Raw genomic sequence first — 20,680 nt, forward strand, 5'->3', positions numbered from 1 at the left:
TCACTGTTTTATTGGGAGGGGAATACACTCTGTCACAATGCAAGGCCCTGAGCCCAGCAAGATCTCTAGCTCCAGATGCAGCTGGTTGGCAGTGACTCTGTACTGGCCCTTGATGAAACCCTGGGAAGCACAGGAGTGGCACCTCCAGTAGGCCTGGATAATGCGGACAGCATTGAGCAAACGGCAATAGCGCCTCCGGATGCGCCACATGCGGACCCAGGACTGCAGCTTGACTGCCGCCCACTCCTTCCGTGTAAAGGTCTCCAGTGCTGTCCGCCGCCTCCTCTCCATTAGCTTTGTCAGGATGTGCTTCCACCAGCGCTGGATGATCAGCGCTCTGATTACCGCGTGCAGTAGTGTCCGGCGCACCAGGGTGCCTCGCCACCAGGCCTGGATCTTTATGACTTCTTGATTATTACTGGTAGAGGGCTTATTTTGATTTCTTGGGATCTTGCAAGAAAAAAAAAGGAGGGGGCATTTTGAGAATGTTCCCTACCCATTTGAGTTTGGGGGCATGCCAGAAAGGGGCCCAGATTCCCTATCTACAATCAGCCCTTCTTCTGAAGCTCAGGAGCACTGGACAAGGCACTGGCTGTAACAAAAAGACCAGGTAGGTGTCCTGTCTCTGCCACTCTCTGGTTAATGGACATGGACACAACATGTTGACCTCTGAATCTCAAAGTCTCCATCTGTAAAATGCGAGTACGTCTGCCCTGTCTATTTTATATGGATTAAGTTGGCCAGCCTAGGGCAAGAACACATGACCTATGGGTCAAAAAGTTACATGTTCCACCTGATCAAGACCTATGATCCTTCCTTTCAGACTCCACTCACCTGCTAGAGAAGTGGCATCTTTTGCTAATCCTGTCCTTTCATCCTTGACTCCAGCTCCAAACCACAACCTGCTCTCTTCCTCTGTCATGTTATGGTATTAAGTATCCCCCACCCCATAAAGTTTATTTCTTATCTTTTCCCCATCCTTACTCTTCTTGACTTTCACATTTTAACTCTTAACAAGCAAACATATATGCACATGCTCTCTCTCTCGCTCTCTCTCTCTTTCTCTCTCTCTCTCTCTCACACACACACACACACAGACAAATATTGCTTAAGCTCAGCTTTCCATATGTTGGCTATTCCATTCCACAAACACAGCCCCTACATTCCCAGCCCCAGCCCTGTGTGGTCTTGGGGGATAGGAGCTCATACTTGTCTAGCTTTCTTATCAGCACCATCCACTGTCTGTGTCTCAACTGTATTTACATCTTCAGCCTGAAAAAGAAATGGGGAAAGAGGACAAACAAGAATGAGTTTATTCCTTTCTTGGTTCTAGACCATGCAAAAAACACTAGCTACAGGCACTAGGACACAAGGACCAGAGACATCCAAGTCAAGGCTCCTCCCACCTCTACATTATTCTCTGAGGTCAGTGGTACTGAGGATAAACTGGTCGGTTCCTCTTTCTGCTGAGACTCATCTTCAGTGGGTTCATTAATATTTTGAGGCTGGTCCTTCTCCTGCAATCAGCAGTTAGGGAAAAGTCAAGAGTGAAGCTGTGCTCCCTCCCTGTGCATTCAGTATCTCTAGCTTCCAGGGCTTCCCAGCGTATTCATATGCCAGGGGGATCCCCTTATCCTAAGAGATTTATGGAGACATCCCTAAAAAGCCTGGTTTGTCTGTCTCTCACTTACTCACCATTGGATTAGGTGTAGATGGTTCAAATCCCCTCAGGTCTGTCTTCCTCTATCCATGGATGGGTAGATGGAGTGGAGGGGGAAACCTATGATGTCATAAGGGCAGCTGTGACTCAGGCACAAGGATGCTCCCAATAGTTGAGCTGCATCCAAGGAAAAGACAAAAGTGCTGTCCATTCTTTTCTGCTGGAAATGGCCAAAGCCCTGAATACAAAAGTAAGACACTAGAATATTGGCACACTGATGTACAGGTATACAAAAATAACCAGTCATTGATCATATCCCTAATTGGTAAAAGTGAAGATTGATTTAATTGTTAACAGTCCATTTATACTCAGAGAATACTAATAAATTATAACTGTAAAAAATGAATTTAGGGGTGCCTCACTGGTTCAGTCAGTAGAGCATGTGACTCTTGATCTCAGGGTCATGAGTTCAAGCCCTATGTTGGATGTAGAACTTATTTAAAGGAAGGAAGGAAGGAAGGAAAGAAAGAGAGAGAGAGAGAAAGAAAGAAAGAGAGAGAGAGAGAGAAAGAAAAAGAATTTTTTTAATAATGAATTTGATTTATATGTACTGATGAGAAAGTGTATCTAAGATATATTTGTAAGTGAAAACGTTGGAGATCATTATGATCCCATTCATATAAGTAAAGTCATCAAGATACATAATTATACATATATAGTAAATGCATATAAAGGGGGAGAAAGGTATATGTACCAAATTGCTACCAATGATTACCTTGGAAGAGTTGAATTGTTGAACCATCCATACAAGGCCCAGGAAACTCCATGAAGCTTCCAGGACCACCTGGGGCCCCCATTGCAGACTGCAATGGTCTCAGGTGCCCTCCTGTCTTCTTCCCTGAGGGACTCAAGGCTACATTTTATGGTGAGGAGTGGCCACTATAGAAGTTCTTGGCTGTGTTCTTAGCTCTGAACCATACAAAAGGCACTTGCCACAAGACCTCCCCACCTTTGCCTGTTCTTGTCCTGTGAAAACCCACCTGGTTAGTGTGAGTCCCTGGTAGCCCCTCAGAGTCACAACCCCAGGTGTCACTGAGAGTGCATTTCTCATATCTTCCAGAACACTGAGGTAAGCCACATGACTGAGCAGTGGGGAGGAACTGAGAGAATATCAGGTAGGGCTCAAAATGTATCAAAGGGATGTGGGTTCTTCTAACCAGACTCCTTCAGGAAGCCTGCCCACAAGCCACTGAGGATGCTTCACCTTCAGATTCCCCAGCTGGCATATGGACATCTCTAGCACTCTGTGCCACTCACCTCATACTCCCTTACCCATGGCTGGCTCCCTGTGTAGGCCTCTGAGGATGACGAGTAGAAGCCTTTGCAGATGGCCAGTGAGCATGCATACAAAGCCAGTTGACTCTGTGGGACTGAGAAAGAACACAATTTGAACATTCAGCACTGCCCCAGGGAAAGCAAACAGGAGGCTATCAGAATTCAGCCTGGCTTTACAGGATTGAGAGAAGACATACAATCTTAAGAATCTTCTCGAGAAGGAATAAGAAGTATGGAGCAGGTATATTTATTTTTGAAGGAGAGAGAGATAGAGCATGAGCAGGGGAGGACTAGAGAGAGAGGGAGACACAGAATCCAAAGCAGGCTGCAGGCTCCAAGCTGTCAGCACAGAGCCCGACACGGGGCTTGAACCCACAAGCCATGAGATCATGACCTGAGCTGAAGTCAGATGCTTAACCAACTGAGCCACCCAGGTGCCCCACCCCTGCAAAATTTAAAAGCAACAAGAGCAACATTTTCTCACATATAAGGGAAACTCCTTAAAGGTATCAGTGGATTTCTCAGCAGAACAGGCCATGAGAAAGTGATATATTCAAAGATATGATATATTTAAAGTGCTAAAAGAAAAAAAAAAAACCCTGCTAATCAGGAATAAAGCTGTCCTTTAGAAATGAAGACAAGATAAATACTTTCCCACACAAAAGCTGACAGTTCTCTCTCACCACAAGACCTGCTTTACAAGCAATGCTGCAAGGAGTTCTTCAAGCTGATATGAAAGGATGCTAATTAATAACAAAAACATATGAAAATATAAAGCACACTGGTAAAGGTAAGTATACAGTCAGATTTAGAATACTGTAATATTGTAATCTGGTGCTGTGCTAATCACTTAATTTTAGTACAAAGGTTAAAGGGCAAAAGTATTAAAAATAACTATAGCTACAACAATCTGTCAATATATACACAATATAAAAAGATGTAAATTATGACATCAAAAACAGAGTTGGGGGAGGAGTAAAAGGGTAGGTTGTATATACAATTGAAGTTGTTATCAACTTAGACTATAAGATTTTTTATGTCAGACTCATGGTAGCCACAAGGCACAAACATACAGTAGATACACAAAAGAAAAAAAAAGGAAATCAAAGCATACCACTATAGGGGCACCTGGCTGACTCAGTCAGTAGAACATGTGACTCTTGATCTTGGGGCTGTAAGTTCGAGCCCCATGTTGGGTGTAGAGATTGCCTAACAAAAAATAAAATCTTAAAAAAAAATTTTTAAGCATACCACTATGGAAAAACATCAAAGAAAGACAGCAAGAGAAGAAAGGAATAAAAGAACTACAAAAGAGCCAGAAAACAATAAGATGGCATTAGTAAATCTTTACCTATCAGTAAGTACTTTAAGTGTAAATGGATTAAATTCTCCAATCAAAAAGACACAGAGTGGCTAAATGGACAAAAAAAACCAGAAAAGACCCAGGTAATGCTAGTTAACAAAGACTTAAGTTTCAAGGACACACATGAGCCTAAAAGTGAAGGGATAGAAAAAGATATCCATGCAAAAGGAACCAAGAGAGAACAGGGGTACCCACTTAGACAAAATAGACTTACATTATCTGATTTCAAGACTTACTGTCTTGGAAGACTATAAAGTTACAGTAATCAAGACAATGTGGTTTTAGTGTAAGAAGAGACAAACAGATCAATGAAACAGAATGAAGAAGCCAGAAATAGACTCACATTTACACAGTGTATTGATTTTCTTTAATGTATCAAGATAATTCAGTACAGAAAGGAAATGCATTTTCAATGGGGAAAAAAGAAAAAATCTTGACCCCTATCTAATATCATAGACAAAACACACCCACACATGATGTGTCATAGATCTAAACAAAAATTAAAGCTAAAACTATAAAGCTTCTAGAAGAAAAACCATGAGAATTATTTTGTGACCTTGGAGTTGACAAAGATTTCTTAGACAAGACAGAGAAAACATTAAGTACAAAATATTGATAGAATGGACTTCATCCAAATTAAAACTATTTGTTTATCAAAAGACAGCATTTTTAAAGGTCAGCTGGGTGCTCACTTGGGCAACCCATACACTAAAATTGGAACTATGCAAAGAAGATTATCATGGCTCCTGTGCAAGGGTGACATACAAATACATGACATGTACCATATTTTTCAGTATGGAGACCACAGTCAACACACTGTATGGCATATTTGAGAGGTGCCAAGAGAGTAAATCTCTTTGTTTTATTATTATTTATTTTATTTTATTTATTTGATGGGGGAGGGACAGAGAGAGGGTGAGAGAGAATCCCAAGCAGGCTTCACACTGCCAATGTGGAGCCTGATGTGGGGCTCGAACTCACAAACTGTGAGAACATAACCTGAGCCAAAATCAAGAGTCGGATGCTTACCAACTGAGACACCCAGGCGGCCCTCTTTTTTGTTTTTGTTTTTAGATGTTATTTATTTGTTTTGAGAGAAAGAGAAAGAGTGCATGAGTGCAAGTGAGGGAGGGGCAGAGATAGAGGGAGGGAGAGAATCCCAAGCAGGCTCCATGCTGTCAGCGTGGAGCCTGAAGGGGGTGGGGGGTTGATCTCATGACTGTGAGATCATGACCTGAGCCAAAATCAAGAGTCAGACACTTAACTGACTGAGCCACCCAGGTGCCCCTGAGAGTAAATCTTAAAAATTCTCTTAACAAGTTAAAAAACTTCTGTAACTGTGTGGTGACAGATGTTAACTAGATTTACTGTGGTAAACATTTTACAATATATACAAATATCAGATCATTATGCTGTACACCTAAAACTAATATAATGTTGTATGTCAATTATACCTCAACTTTTTTTTGAAGTCACAGGCTAAAGAAAAGAATATTCACTGTATATATTATATATACATAGAGACAGAGAGAGAATGTGACAAAGGTCTTTAGTCCAGGATAGAAAAACTTCTGCAACTTAATAATAAAGATAAGCAACCCAATAAAAATGGGCAAAAGACTTAATACTCCATAAAAGAAGATATACAAACAACCACCAAACACATGAAAAGTTTCTCAACATCATTGCTTATTAGGGAAAGTCAAAACTTACGCTACAATGAGATACCACTACTTATCCATTATAATGGCTCAAATGAAAGAATTTTTAAAAACTGAGACCAAATGTTGGCAGAATGGAATGACCAATTTGGAAATTAGTTTGGCTGCCCCTGATAAAATTAAGCATACACGTACACCTGTTCTGTGACTCAGCAATTCCACTCCTTCATATTTACTTGAGGGAAATGAAAATGTATGTTCACAAAAAGACTTGTACAGGAATGCTTGTAGCATTACATTCATAAGAGCCAAATACTGGAGACAAGTCAAATGTCTATAAATAGGAGAATGGATAAATATTTTTTATGAGTATACTCATAAAATACTATTAAACCATAAAAAGTAAAGAACTAACAATACATGTAATAACATCGATAAATCTCCAGACATTATGTTGAGGGGAAAAAAAGACAAACACAAAACAGAACATTTTGTATAATTCCATATACGAAGTTTGATAACAGGCAAAACTAATACATAGGGATAGAAATCAGAACCAGGGTTGCCTTTGGGAATTAGGGCAGATTAGAAAGAGGCATGAAGGAATTCTCTGGAGTGATAGAAATACCCTATATCTTGATAAGGTACAGATTTATGGGATGTATGCATTTGGCAAGACTTATTTAGCTGCACATTTAAAATTTCTTCATTTCACTATACATAAATTATAACCTTGATTTTTTTTAAGATAAAGTTGAAATAAAGCCATTTTCAAAAAAAAATAAGAATTCAGAAAACAAAATTGCTAACAGATTCACATTAAAAGAAATGTTGAAGGAAGATCCCATATGGAAGCCCACATCAGCAGGTAGAATCGAAGGCCCCAGAAGTAGTGAACGTTGGGTAAATAGAAAAGACCATCTTTTTTTTTCTTTAAGCTTTTAATTTTAATTCCAGTATAGTTAACATACAGTGTTGTATTAGTTTCAGGTGTACAATATAATGATCCAACAATTCCGTACATTGCTCAGTGCTCACCACGGTAAGTGTACTCTTTAATCCCTATCACCTATTTCATCCATTCCCCCACCCACTTCCCCTCTGGTAACCATTAGTTTGTTCTCTATAGTTAAGAGTCTGTTTCTTGATTTGTCTCTCTCTCTCTCTTTTTCCCCCTTTGTTTCTTAAAAATTTTTTTTAATGTTCTATTCATTTTTGAGACAGAGACAGAGGGTGAGCAGGGGAGGGACAGAGAGAGAACGAGACACAGAATCCAAAGCAGGTTCCAAACTCTGAGCTGTCAGCACAGAGCCCGATGCGGGGCTCGAACTCACAAACTGCAAGGTCATGACCTGAGCCAAAGTCGGACGCTTAGCTGACTGAGCTGCCCAGGTGCCCCTGTTTGTTTCTTAAATTCCACATATGAATGAAATCATATGGTATTTGTCTTTCTCTGGCATTTCACTTGGCATTATACTCTCTAGATCCATCCATGTTGTTGCAAATGGTAAGATTTCATGTTTTTTATGGCTGAATAAAATTCCTGTGTGTGTGTGTGTGTATCTTTGTCCATTCATCTGTCCATGGATACTTGGGTTGCTTCCATAATTTGGCTATTGTAAATAACGCTGCAATAAACATAGGGGTGCATATATCCTTTAGAATTAGTGTTTTTGTATCCTTTGGGTAAATACCCAGTAGTGTGATTGCTGGATCATAAGGTATTCTATTTTTAAATTTTCTTGTAATTTTTTTTAATGTTTATTTATGAGAGAGAGATAGTGCAAGAACAGGGGAGGGGCAGAGAGAGAGAGAGAGAGAGAGGGAGAGAGAGACAGAATCTGAAGCAGTCTCCAGGCTCTGAGCTGTCAGCAGAGCCTGATGCGGAGCTAGAACCCACGAACTGTCAGATCATGACCTACACCCAGGTCAGACGCTTAAACGACTGAGCCACCCAGGTGCCCCTATTTTAAAATTTTTGAGGAACCTCCATACTGTTTTCTACAATGGCTGCATCAGTTTGCATTCCCACCAACAGTGCACGAGGGTTCTTTTTCTCCACCTTCTTGTCAACACTTTTTTTTTTTTTTAACATTTATTTATTTTTGAGACAGAGAGAGACAGAGCATGAACGCGGGGGGGGGGGGTGCAGAGGGAGAGGGAGACACAGAATCGGAAGCAGGCTCCAGGCTCTGAGCCATCAGCCCAGAGCCCGACGCGGGGCTCAAACTCAGGGACCGCGAGATCGTGACCTGAGCCGAAGTCGGACAACCGACTGAGCCACCCAGGCGCCCCTTTTTTTTTTTTATTAAAAATTTTTTTTAACACTTTTTTTTTTTTAATCCATTCTGACAGGTGTGAGGTGATATCTCATTTATTTGCATTTCCCTGATGAGTGATATTGAGCATCTTTTCACGTGTCTTGGCTATCTGGACGTCTAGAAAAGACCATCTTTTTTTTTTCAACTTTATTTATATTGAGAGAGGAGAGAAAGAGAGTGTGAATGGGGGAGGGGCAGAGAGAGAGGGAGAGAGAGAATCCCAAGCAGTCTCTGTGCTGTCAATGAAATGAGAGATTATGACCTGAGCTAAAATCAAGAGTCAGTGGAGCACCTGGGTGGCTCAGTGGGTTAAGTGTCCAACTCTTGATTTCGGCTCAAGTCATGATCTCATGGTATGTGAGTTCGAGTCCCACATGGGGCTCTGCACTGACAACACAGAGCCTGGTTGAGATTCTCTCTCTCTCCCTCTCTCTCTGCCCCTCCCTGTCTCGTGCTCTCTCTCTCTCAAAATAAATAAATAAACATTAAAAAAAAAAAGTTTCGGTGGCTTAACTGACTGAGCCACCCAGGTGCCCCATAGAAAAGACCATCTTTTAAAATTTCTTTAAAATACCATGGAGTCTGGTGCTGGCAAGATGGAATAAGGGCATTACAGCTAATCTTTCCCAATGATGACAACTAAAAACTATGGCTAGAATACCAAAAGCAACTGGAGGGGCACTGGGATGGCTTAGTTGGTTGAGCACCCAACTCTTGATTTCATCCCAGGGTAATGAGATTGAGCCCTGCTTAAGATTCTCTCTCTCTCCCTCTCCCTGTGCCCCACTCACATGCCCTCTCTCTAAAATGAACGTTTTTAAAAAGTTGGGGAGATGGGGCACCTGGGTGGCTCAATCGGTTAAGCGTCCGACTTCAGCTCAGGTCACGGTCTCACGATCCGTGAGTTCGAGCCCCACATCGGGCTCTGGGCTGATGGCTCAGAGCCTGGAGCCTGTTCCCGATTCTGTGTCTCCCTCTCTCTCTGCCCCTCCCCCGTTCATGCTCTGTCTCTCTCTGTCTCAAAAATAAAAACGTTAAAAAAATTTAAAAAAAAGTTGGGGAGAAAGCAACTGGACTCTGAAAAGTGGACGATAGCAGGTAGATTGGGGAAGAAAGACAAAATTTGAACTGTCAATTTGTTTCCACATCAGAGCTGAAGGTGTCTCAAAACACAGAATTGCACTAGTGTGGGTGGCAAATGATCCAAGAGAAAGCCCCTCTTTTTTACCAGAGGGTCAAAAAAAGGCACCTCCTCAAGCCAAAGATTATGGACAGCATCCCTTCCCCCACCCCACCCCCCATTTTCCTGTTTTTGTTTTCTCCCACGGCTCTGCCCCATGGCAAAGTCATAGTGCTGTCACAGTGGTAGCACCATGAGCTTCTGAAAAATCATCTCCTTGGCTAGAGGAAACATCCAGGATACAATCCAGAATTACTCAATTTATAAAGATCTAGGAAAATCTGATTAATTCTTAAGGAAAAAGACAAGTATCAAGTATCAGACGACAACGTTTACAAGTTTAATGTTTACAAGTATCAGACGACAACGTTTTAAACAGTTGTAACTATCTTCCATGATGGTAAAGGTGAACCCTTTCTAAATGAACAAAAACATAGTTCTCAGAAGAGACATAAAAACTAAAATAAAACAAAAGAGGGATGCCTGGCTGGGTCAATCGGTAGAGCATGCAACTCTTGATCTCAGGATCATGAGTTTGAGCCCACCATTAGGTGCAGAGATTACTAGAAGACAAACAAACAAGGGTCGCCTGGGTGGTTCAGTTGGTTAAGTGTCCCAACTCTTGATTTCGTTTCAGGTCATGATCTCATGGTTCTTGAGTTTGAGCCCCACATCAGGATCTGTGCTGACTGTGCGGAGCCTGCTTGGGATTCTCTCTCCCCTGTCTCTGCTCCTCCCCAACTCGTGCTTTCTCTCAAAATAAATAAACTTAAAAAAATTAAAACAAAACAAAAAACTTAAAGAGGAACCAAGTGGAAATTTTATAACTGTAAAATACAATATCTGAAATAACTCACTGGCAGGCTCATTAGCAGAATGCAGATGACAGAGAAATCAGTGAGCTTGAATATAGAGCAACAGGAATGAAATAATCCAGAGAGAAATAATATTGTGAAAACAATTAAAAAAGCCTCAGCAATCTGTGGGACAATATTAAAAGGTCTAACACTTATGTTATTAGAGTCCCAGAAGTAAAGAAGTTGATGTAGAAAAAACTTTTGAAGCAAGGCTAAGAACTGCCCAAATTTGTGAAAGGCATAAATTTACAAATTCAAGAATCTCAGCAAACACCAAAGGGGATATACTCGATCAACAACAAAAAAGCAAACAACCTAATTAAAAAATGGGCAAAGGACTTGGATAAGCATTTATCCAAAGAAAATATCTGAGTGGCCAAGAAGTACATGAAAAGATCCTCAACATGATGAATCATTAGGGAAATGCAAGTCAAAAGTGAAAGGTGATACCACCTCACACTCATTAGGATGGCTCTATCAAAAAACAAAAACAAAACAAAAAAACCCAAGTGTTGGCAAGGATGTGGAGAAATTGGAACCTTTGTGCACTGTTGGTGGGAATGTAAAATGGTAGTCATTGTAGAGAACTGTATGGAGGCTCCTCAAGAAATTAACCATAAAATTCCCATATGTCACAGCAATTCCACTTCTAGGCATACACCCCTCCAAAAAAACCGAAAGCAGAGTCTTGGAGAAATATTTGTACAATTGTGTTCAGAGCATCATTGTTCACGATAGCTAAAACATGGAAGCAATCCATTTGGTGGATGAATGGATAAACAAAATGTGGCATATACGTACAACGGAATATTATTCAGTCTTTAAGAGAAAGGAAATTCTGACACCTGCTACAGCATGAATGAACCTTGAGGACATTATCTGAAGTGAAATACATCAGAAATGCATCAGTCACAAAAAGACTAATAGCGTATAATTCCACTTATAGGAGCTAGTTGTAGTCAAAATCGTAAGTAAAATGGTGGTTGCTAGGGGCTCGTGAGAAGGTGGCCTGTGTGTGTGTTGGGGGGTGGTATTATTTAATAGGTACAGAGTTTCAGATTTGTAAGCTTTTGGCAGGTGGACAGTGGCGGCAGCTGCACAATGTGTAGGTACCTAATACCACTGAATTGTATGCTTAAAAATGGTAAATTAAAAATTAAATTAAAAGTAAAGGTAAATTAAAAAGTAAAGGTAAATTAAAAGTGGTAAATTTTGTTGTGTATTTTAACACAATAAAAAAGAAAAAGATGTATTCAAGAAAACCATGCCTTGGGGCGCCTGGGTAGCTCAGTCGGTTGAGCATCCGACTTCGGCTCAGGTCATGATCTCGCAGTTTGTGGGTTCGAGCCCCACATTGGGCTCTGCTGACAGCTCAGAGCCTGGAGCCTGTTTCGGATTCTGTGTCTCCCTCTCTCTCTGCCCCTCCCCCACTCGCGCTCTGTCTCCATCTCAAAAATAAACAAACATTTAAAAAAAAAGAAAGAAAACCATGCCCACACATGTAATTAAACTGCTGAATATCAAATCTCAAGAAAAATCATAAAAGCAGTCAGAAGAAAAATGATGCATTACTTAGTGGGGAGCAAGGATTCAAAGGCTGTGGATTTCCCCTAGTAAGAGCAGGCCCACAGGAAAGGGGTTAGTATATTAAGGTATACTTCAGTGTTGCTTTGCAGTGTCTTTCAGGAGGTATGTTTATGCCATCATTGAGCTGAATTGGAGGAGAGACACATGAAATGAATTCTATCGACGTCTTCTGACCTCGAACAGGATTTTTGGGGGTTTGATTTGAACCTGACCCCGCTGGCCTCAGAAGAATGAGGGCAGGCAGGAGCAGGTCTGAGGGTGAGGCCTCAAGAGCATGGGAGCAGGAGAGAAGCCTGTGGCTTCCTGAGGGGACCACACTATTCCTAAGTCTGACACTTGTCCCCAGGCAATAAGCAGTGTAGCGTGTCACTCCCACCCCAGGGGCAGTCTGTCCCCTCCAGGTTCTTGACCTGGCCCTGGCAGGAATGGCGGGGGTGGGGGGCAGGTCACCCTGACACCCTGACTTGTAGGCCTAGTGGTCTTGTCAGTTCTCAGACTCCACAGCCAGCCCCAACACATAATTGGACAGCCATGGCTTCCTGGCTGAGAGGTCAGCTTCTGACACCTACCAGCCCAGAGCAGTGGGTAGAGACCTGGCCTAATAAGGATACTTAGGGACCAGGGGCTTTCTGAGGTCTCCATCCCCAAGTTCCATGGAAAAGGATAAAAAGCTCTCTGCCATCAGAGGGGCAGAATGGAGACTGTGGGAGCCCTGTCCCTCCCTGGCCTTTTCCAAGCCACAGTCCCACCATCACCCGCTGTCCCCGCCCAAGAAGCTGCAAGAGACAAGGCCCAAAAGAGGAGGCTTTTAATACAAAGAGGGCAGGGCCTGGCCTGGGAAGGACTTAAATAAAGTGGAGAGGAGTCAGGAGCCGGCAGTGGGGGGCCTGGGGGCCCTGCGGAGGGGGATGATGCAGACGGAGTTCCGAGCCTCTTTGATGCGCCACCAGCGGCCAAGCCTGCAGAAGACAAAACAAAAGGAGCAGCTGAGGCCAGGCCCAGCCCCCACCACCCCCAGTCCCACCAGGTACCCCAGCCTCACCACCCTCACCCCTCCAAGGATGCCTCATACCTGTGCTCCTGCCCCACCCCAGCCACCAGGAAATCCCCAGAGGTGGAGAACTTGAGGCTATTGATGAAGCCCACCTGAGAAGAGGGAGAGACATGGGAAGATGTGAGAACAGATTCCCCCCAACACCACAGCCCCAGCCTCACAGCCAAGGGCTTGGCCTCAGCAGGCCAGGTTAAATCCCTGCTCTGCCTCCTGCACCCAGACCAGCCCTTGACCTGTCAGGGCCTCAGCCTCCATACCTGTGAGGTGGATGATAACAGAGCAGCAGCCGCACAGTGAAATTTGTGAGGATTTAAGGAGACAGTGTATGCCAAGTACGTCGGGTGTCAGGGGTAGCCCAGGGCTTAGCTCCTGGCTGTGGGATCCTAGAGACCCCATGACCATCACCAAGCCCTTCACTGTCACCAGATGTCGCTGACCATCCTGCCACTGTCCCTTAGGGTGCCACACGTTCACAAGCCCTAGACTGGTGTCAATCTGGCACCAGCCTCACAGAACCCATCACAGCACTAGGCCCTCCATGGCTCTGCACACAATGTTCCCTGCCTTGTCCCTGCCTTGTTCCCCTGCACCCAGGACAAGGTAGGGAGTAGAAAAGGGGAAAGGGGAGGAAGGGAAGAAGGAAGAGGAAAAAGGAGGGAGGGTTCCTGTCAGGTCCTATGCTAGGAGCTGGGACTATAAAAAAGAGAAGTCATAGCTGGCCCTGACCTGAGGAGCCTCCATTCTGGTAGGAAAATACAGTAAGGGTCTAATTCCAGGGGCCACGAGCTCCTGGGCCTCGGGACTGTGGCAAAGACAGGCTGGGCACTAGAGCCCCACTCACCAAGGGGATGTCACAGAGAGGGTCAAGCCGTCGGAAGCCCTCCCCACACTGCCAGAGCCGCACGCGAGAGCTGTGGGAGCCTGTGGGAGACAGGGAGACAGTGGGCACCCCCACGCCAGCCCACCCTGCAACCCCCTCCTCCCTGCCTCAAAGAGCACCCACCTGTAGCCACAAGGTCCGTGTTGAGAAGGGCTGCCACCGATGACACCCAGAAGGGCTGCTCCAGGCCTGGCTCCCCCTGCAGCCCATGGGCCTCACGCTGCAGGGCAAGTGGCCGCTTCTTAGAGAGGCCCCACAAGGCCACAGAGCTGCGAACGGAGAATATGATCATGAGGGGCTGGGGTAGGGCAGAAAGGCCACTCAGCGGAAAGGAATCACACCAGCCACACAGGGGGATTCCAGGAGGCAAGTCCAGGAGCAGTGGCAGTGGCACGAGACATCCAAAAGGCAGTTCTTACCCATCATCTGCACCCGACACCATGTGCTCCTCATTGATGAGCTGGATGCTGTCGATGGAGCCCCTGACAAAAGAAGCAGTAAGGGGCATGGCCCCTCTCCCCAACACCCTTCCCAACCCGGCCCAGCGGATCGCCTTACTGGTGGCCATAGAAGACAAGCTGGGACTCCTCCGGGATCTTCCACACGCGCACCGTCCCGTCTCGGCCCCCGGCCGTCACGCAGCACTCCCTGCTCAGGGCATCCAGCGCGGCCACGGCGTCCTGGTGCCCAAAGCTGGAGGGGGGCAGAGGCAGGATGGGTCACACATGAACAAGCACACACATCCGCACACCCTCTCCCCACACACACTCACAGTGTCTCCACATAGGAGTTCTCCGCCACATTCCACACCTTCACAGAGCGGTCGTGGGACGTGCTGTAGAGCTGGTGGGTGCCTCTGCGGAAGGCCAGCCCCTAAGGGTACACAGAGAGCAGGTGAAAGGGGACCTGGACTATGGCAGACGAGACGGGTCAGGCCCAGGGAGGACTTCCCGAAAAGCAGGTCACAAAGCACAGGAGTCAGGGCACACTCCCTAGCCATCAAGCAGCTGCAGACTTCTCAGAGGGCTCCCTGCTTCTTAGGCAAGCCCACTCAGCCTCTCCCAGCTCTTCCCTATCCCTTCACCCCTTTATGTCCTTTACAGTGCCACCGACTGCACAGAAGTACAGGTTCTCTGACCTCAAGGACCCCCTGCCTCATTCACCCCATCACCCAAGCACCGCCAAACATCCATAGTTCCTACCGACACAGCGTCCCGGTGTCCCGTGAAAGTGTACAGGTGCCGGCAGCTCTGGGCCTCCCAAATGAAAATGAGCTTGCTGCGGTCACCCGAGGCCTGTGGAGATGATGACAATGGCCCCAGGCACCTGATGTGTGCCCGGGCCTCTGACCCACTCCCAGGGCCAACCCTGCCTTACAAGGTACTTGCCGTCAGAGGAGATGGCCATGCAGAGGATGTGGCTGCCGTGGCCGGGGGGCTGCCCCTCCACACCCTTCTTGGCTCGTGGGATCACATGAAGCTTCCGTCTGCTCTCAACACTCCCTAACACCAGGAAAGAGAGAGGCTACTGTGACGGAGGAGAGGACTGGCTGGCAACCCCCTCAAGGGACAGTAATAGGGCTGTGGAAAAGGTCGTGGCCTCAGGGCCAAAGATCTGGCTCAGCCACTGTGAGACCCTGCACAAGTCCCCTCAATTTCCTCATCTGTTAAATGGTGACAATAATGTCAAAAAGCAGCCACAAAGCCCCAAAGAAAAGGACAGGATGGAGCTTTGGGACCAAGGGTGCGCGTTCTTCTGGTTTCTCCTGAGGAAAGTACTCCGCTGTCAAAGGGGAGACCCAGGAGGACCAGGAATGCAATCCCAAGACTGCACAGGGCCTCAGGTACCCTCCAGCTGCCCACCTGCAGCATCACTCCTCATTCAATCATTATCCTGCCTCATCATCCCCAGTGACAGCAACACAGAGTCACTAGCGCCACTCCTGGGCAGAAGCTTCCATTGTCATCCAGAAAACACTTTGTTTTTTTTTTTTTAATGTTTATTCATTTTTGGGAGACCGAGAGACAGACTGGGGGAGGGGCAGAGAAAGAGGGAAACACAGAATCTGAAGTAGGCTCCAGGCTCCAAGCTGTCAGCACAGAGCCCGACGCAGTTCTCGAACCCAGGAAGCACGGGATCACGACCTGGGCCGAAGTTGGATGCTCAACCGACTGAGCCACCCAGGCGCCCACAGAAAACACTTCTTCAGGAGCAAACTTACCTCCAGAAGCTTTCCCCATGAGGCCTCGGTCTGCCCTGATTACTCCCTCCTCCGCAGACTAGCCCTCCCCAAAGACCCCTGGTGAGGCTGCACCCCCACCCAGCTGCTCACTCACACTTGATAATGGTGCAGTCTTTGGCAGCAGAGAAGATGGCTGAGTCGTCGGGGGTGATGACCACGCATGTGATGGAGAGCTGGTGCCCCCGCAAGACTTGGATGTCAGCCGGGGCTGGGGCCTGAATCTGGTGGGCAGGGCTGGGTCACTGCGACAGGGGGCAGGAAGGCCCCGACACACACACACAGACACACACACACACACACACACACACACACACACACACACACACGCCATCCTTTCCCACCACCCTGACCAGAAGGCAAAGTGGACACAGAACTGCAAGGATCAGACCCTTATCTGGTCCGTCCTGTCTGCCTTAGTGCTCACCATGTTCCAGAGCAAAGAAAGACCCCCACAGCCTGAGTCCCCAGGCTTACTTACACCAAAGTGCCCTGCCCACTCACCTCCTTTGCCACCGACTTCTGCAGCCTGCCTCTCTGCTCGAGCTGCACAGAGAGGAAAGGGTGAGCTCCCAGGAGCAGGGCCAGCCCCACCCTTCTCTCCTACCACCTTCCCTCTACACTCACCACGTCCTCCTTCAGGCGCCCTGCCACCTGGTCCTCCTCAAATGCCTGGGCCTCAGCCTTCTCCTCCTCTGTGCAAGGACAGACCAGACCAAGTAAACCGAGGCCGAGACTCCACTTCTCCCTTCCCATCCCCACCACCACCACCTCCATCCTGGGCCCCAAACACTCAAGCTGTGTTCCATGGGAAGTTTAGGATGCCTTGGGCAAAGGAGGGGTCTCCTCCTGCCTACCCCCTGCCTTTACTTAGAGATAAAGTAAGCTGAAGGTCTGGCCCAGCCCAGGAGGCCCGTTACTCTCCTAGCCATTCTCCCCCAGGGCCACTGGCACCAGGAGCTCTGACAGCCCACCAGGTACCTGCATCAGTCACCCATCAGGTACAGCAGGCAGCCTTAAGCACAGACCCTGAACTCACATGCCCAGTGCATGGGCTCACCTTGTTGCCTGAGCTGCTCCAAGTAGAGTTTGGCCAAGCGCAGCTTCTTTTCCTGGGCTGTCTCCTCCAGCTCCTCCTCCTCTTCCTCCTCAGTCCTCCTGGGAGCTAGGCTGGGGGTGGGGAGGGGCTGGCTCTGAGGGGGCTCACCCCGCTCCTCTAGCCCCTACGACCATGCCTCGTTGCTGCTTCCCGACACTCAACCGCCCCCATCCCTGCCAGCCCTCATGGCCAACGATTACACATGTAGAAAACCAAAACAGGTGACTTACCAAATTGAAAGGACCTACCCAGTGCCCGACATAAGGGTGAAAAGAGACCCCAAACCCAAGAAGATCACTGTGAAGTTTCTCAATTCTAGAGGGAAAGAGAAGGTTCTACAGGCTGCTGACAAAAGGTTACATACAAAGGGTCAGGAATCAAAAGGCTTCAGAAGTCTCAACAGCAACACTGAAAGCAGGCAGGCAAAGGAGCCTCACACACAAAATTCTGAAGGAAAATGTGAACTCCTGGAGGGCCATGCCAGTTACTATCAGATATACAAGGTGCCACAAGATTGGTCTTTTCTACACCTCATTTAAGGATGGGGACGTGCTCCCCAAACAAGAGGATAAACTAAGAATGAGAAAGGCATGGGAGACAGGGAATAGGAGATCCAACATGAAAAGCAGAAAAGGTAAATCCCAGAACCACCCCCAGACAGGGGAGCAGCCAGCCCAGGTCTGAAAAAAGGACCCAAGAGGCAGACACGCTGGGATGTCATTGCCTCATCCTCACCTTGGATGCCACCTCACTATGGATGCCATAGCACCATCCTCTACCTTGAGGACAGGATTCCAGGTGAAGCTTAACTGGTCTTGGCTTGACCTTGTGCTGAAGTTTCTGCTTTCCCTTCCACGCCCCACTCCCTACCCCAGCTGAGGGCACTCTCTTTACTCAAGACAAGTCGTACTTTGACTTGCTCCTGGGAGCTAGAGGTAGGTCACAGGAACCGTCCCTTCTGATCACATGCCTAAAGATACCTAGTCCCTGTCAAATGCCCCAGTTGTTCCCCAGGACTCATTCATGACCCTGCCCACAACTTTCCCAGAAAGGACCTTGGAAACTCTCAAGGAAGCCGAAGCTAAATCAGGTCACAGAGACCATTTAGTACTCAGTGCTCAGCAAGCCTTCAGCCAACAGGGTTGGTGGCTGCCTTGCTAACCAGCCAAGGTTAGAACTTGCACTCCGTTTACCCAAACGAATCGGTCTATTGTTTAGGGGTTCACACATAGGAGACAGAACTCTAAAGGAAAGCAAAGGAAATATACATTGTATTGTATAATTCCACTCATTTGATGTTCTGGAAAAAGCAAAATCCAGGGACAGTAGTTAGCAGGGACTGGAGGCAGGGCAGTAACTGACCACAAAGGAGTGGGGGGGGAGTTCTGGAGTGTGATGAAACCCTTCTATACCTTCACAGTGGTGGTCGTTATACAACTACATGTGTTTAACTCACAAACTGTACGCTAAAAAAGGTGAATATTACTATATGTAAATTGTATCTGAATGAAAAAATGAAGAAGAGAAGGAGAAGGAGGGGAGAGAGGAAGAAGGGGAGACCAAAGAAATGATTAACTCAAGTCAGGAATGCAGTTGGGGCTTCCAAGTTTCCGCAAATGGTCTAGTTCCTAACCTAAGGGGTGGGCGCACAGAGGTTCATCATTTCACCACTGCTCCCTATAGTACAAACGCGTTTCATGAACTCTTCTGTATCTCATTCACAACACATTCTTTAAACGTTAAAAGTATTTGGCACAGGGCCAGACACACACCTGCCCAGAGTAACCTTGAGAGAAAATATATATCTCTGTGAGCAGGTTAAGGCCAACATGTACTCAGTTTTAGAAGCTGAATTTCTAAGGCCAACTCTAGGATCCATCCCCTGATATGACAGACTCCATTCCACAGGCTCAGGACTTGACACTTTGCTAGCGTCCTCTGAAACCCTGCATCATGCCCCACCCCTGTCACCTGCAGAATGAGGGAGGTATTAAAAGCCCTCCACAATCTGGATGCAGCCAACACCTACCTTTCCATCCTCTCCATCTCCCAGTCTGGCAGTTTTACATACAAGTTTGACAATTTACATACAAAAAGCCTTAGACTTTTCTCTGATCCCTGAGTGTCCTCCCTACCTCTACATGAGGGACTCCTCTTCATCTCTCCAGGCCCTATTTAAATGTTCCCTCACCTGTCTCCAGAACACAGAGCTGTAGAATACACATCCTATTACAACACGTTTTGTCTTCACCTGCCTGCTGATCTCTATTCTCAACAGTAAAGCCAGTACCTGGCGTATGTTGAGAGTCAGCGGGGAGAGCAGCAATTGTAAAATTGTGGGAAAGCAGATGAAGAACTAGCAAGCATTTCTTGCATTCCACTTCCCTTACCAGCCAGTCCAGCCTGTGCTCAGGTCCCTGCCAATGAGGGAGCTCTCACTGGTCTCGCATTGGGACCCTGCAGGGAAGGAGATGAGACTTCTCAATCTCCTCAAGATGAGACCTACTCATCAGGGTTAGAACTGGAGGAAAGAGCCAAGATCTAAGAGCCAAAAAGGCGGGAAACCTGGGTTCTAGGCCCAGCTCTGCCCACACTCACTGAGTCTTCCATACACCATGGGCCTCAGTGTCCCCTTCCCCCAGTGGAAGAAAGCTCACCTCTCACTCTCGGAGTCGCTGGAGATCTCCTCATTCATCTTGCCGCCTCCCTTGGACTTGCCCTTCTCCCCGGCAGAATCCGCCTGAGAATTAAATAATCCTTTCGTTGGTCAAGGGTCCCAACCACCCCGGCACTGTGCAAGAGCCCTTTCCGATCCCTCGAGAGCCGCGGGACTAGGAAAGGCGGTGGCCCCCCGTCTCAAGTGCAAGGCCTTCCAGGATTTGGCCCGCGGAGAGAGGGACGAAGCTGACTCCAGCTGGAATCCCGAAAAAAGGGCCACGGAGGGGCCGGGGGCCAGGGTGTCCGTAGGAGATGACGGTGGTCCCAGTAACGGGACTGACTCTGGCCTGCAGAAGAGCCAGACTCACCTTCCGCCGCCGCTTGCCGGCCCCTGCACCGGCCCCGGCCCCCGAGGCCGACCTTCCGCGTTTTCGAGCCGCCGCTGCCGCCGACATGCTGCCCACCTTGCGTGTAAGGACCGCCACGGAGAACTCACGTGGCTGCTAAACCCAGGCGGTCTGGCAAGACTCCGGGCCCGGATAGGCTCCCATTGCCCGGTGAGCCCCGCCTCCCACAGCTCCATTGGGTCCTTCTGTAAACTCTGCCACGCCCCCCAAGCGTCCATAGGGTAAACGCTTGTGGCCACGCCTCCAACAGTTCCTACAGGCTCCCGCGCCAGTCTCCAGTAGGTAGCAAGCCTCTCCGGGCGCTTCCGGCACAAGGCAGTGGCGCGTGCGCTCTGCTTCATGCTGACGTCCAAGGGCGGGTCGGAAGAGACGGGCTTTC

General features: G+C 47.2%; 2 protein-coding genes and 1 non-coding gene across 3 annotated transcripts; 1 reads left to right on the forward strand and 2 right to left on the reverse strand.

Annotated features, from left to right (window-relative positions):
- Window positions 1–2,954, reverse strand: IQCF1 (IQ motif containing F1). Its single transcript, XM_047095186.1, has 4 exons — window positions 2,925–2,954; window positions 1,407–1,517; window positions 1,210–1,272; window positions 1–450 (listed from the first exon to the last, which is right to left on the reverse strand). Exons 1-4 carry the CDS (start codon window positions 2,952–2,954, stop codon window positions 1–3), a joined length of 654 nt encoding a protein of 217 aa, XP_046951142.1.
- Window positions 2,955–5,040: 2,086 nt separating this feature from the next.
- Window positions 5,041–5,149, forward strand: LOC124525195 (U6 spliceosomal RNA). Its single transcript, XR_006965418.1, has one exon. It is a non-coding gene; the product is annotated as a U6 spliceosomal RNA (small nuclear RNA).
- Window positions 5,150–12,748: 7,599 nt separating this feature from the next.
- Window positions 12,749–20,378, reverse strand: RRP9 (ribosomal RNA processing 9, U3 small nucleolar RNA binding protein). Its single transcript, XM_047097359.1, has 15 exons — window positions 20,263–20,378; window positions 19,894–19,976; window positions 17,198–17,307; window positions 16,765–16,832; window positions 16,642–16,683; window positions 16,235–16,361; window positions 15,276–15,400; window positions 15,101–15,193; window positions 14,671–14,771; window positions 14,457–14,591; window positions 14,318–14,380; window positions 14,022–14,167; window positions 13,860–13,939; window positions 13,037–13,110; window positions 12,749–12,923 (listed from the first exon to the last, which is right to left on the reverse strand). Exons 1-15 carry the CDS (start codon window positions 20,347–20,349, stop codon window positions 12,830–12,832), a joined length of 1,428 nt encoding a protein of 475 aa, XP_046953315.1. The 5' UTR covers window positions 20,350–20,378; the 3' UTR covers window positions 12,749–12,829.
- Window positions 20,379–20,680: the final 302 nt, after the last annotated feature.

The sequence above is a fragment of the Lynx rufus genome, unplaced genomic scaffold (genome assembly GCF_022079265.1).
Source record: "Lynx rufus isolate CCGP_SWC_20201006 ecotype Redwood Valley unplaced genomic scaffold, mLynRuf1.p SCAF_4, whole genome shotgun sequence".
NCBI classification, from domain to species: Eukaryota; Metazoa; Chordata; class Mammalia; order Carnivora; family Felidae; genus Lynx; species Lynx rufus.

What these genes read in the sequence shown, in the direction of transcription:
- RRP9 (XM_047097359.1), bottom strand. Translation starts at nt 20,349, where the DNA reads ATGTCGGCGGCAGCGGCGGCTCGAAAACGCGGAAGGTCGGCCTCGGGG. An exon ending in AGACTGCACCATTATCAAGT is followed by an intron (nt 15,401 to 16,234) that starts GTGAGTGAGCAG and finishes TCCTGGTGTTAG; the next exon opens with GGAGTGTTGAGAGCAGACGG. An exon ending in CCTCTGACGGCAAGTACCTT is followed by an intron (nt 15,194 to 15,275) that starts GTAAGGCAGGGT and finishes TCATCTCCACAG; the next exon opens with GCCTCGGGTGACCGCAGCAA.
- IQCF1 (XM_047095186.1), bottom strand. Translation starts at nt 2,954, where the DNA reads ATGTCCATATGCCAGCTGGGGAATCTGAAG. An exon ending in GCCAGCTGGGGAATCTGAAG is followed by an intron (nt 1,518 to 2,924) that starts GTGAAGCATCCT and finishes TGCTGATTGCAG; the next exon opens with GAGAAGGACCAGCCTCAAAA. An exon ending in CTGATAAGAAAGCTAGACAA is followed by an intron (nt 451 to 1,209) that starts GTATGAGCTCCT and finishes TTTTCTTGCAAG; the next exon opens with ATCCCAAGAAATCAAAATAA.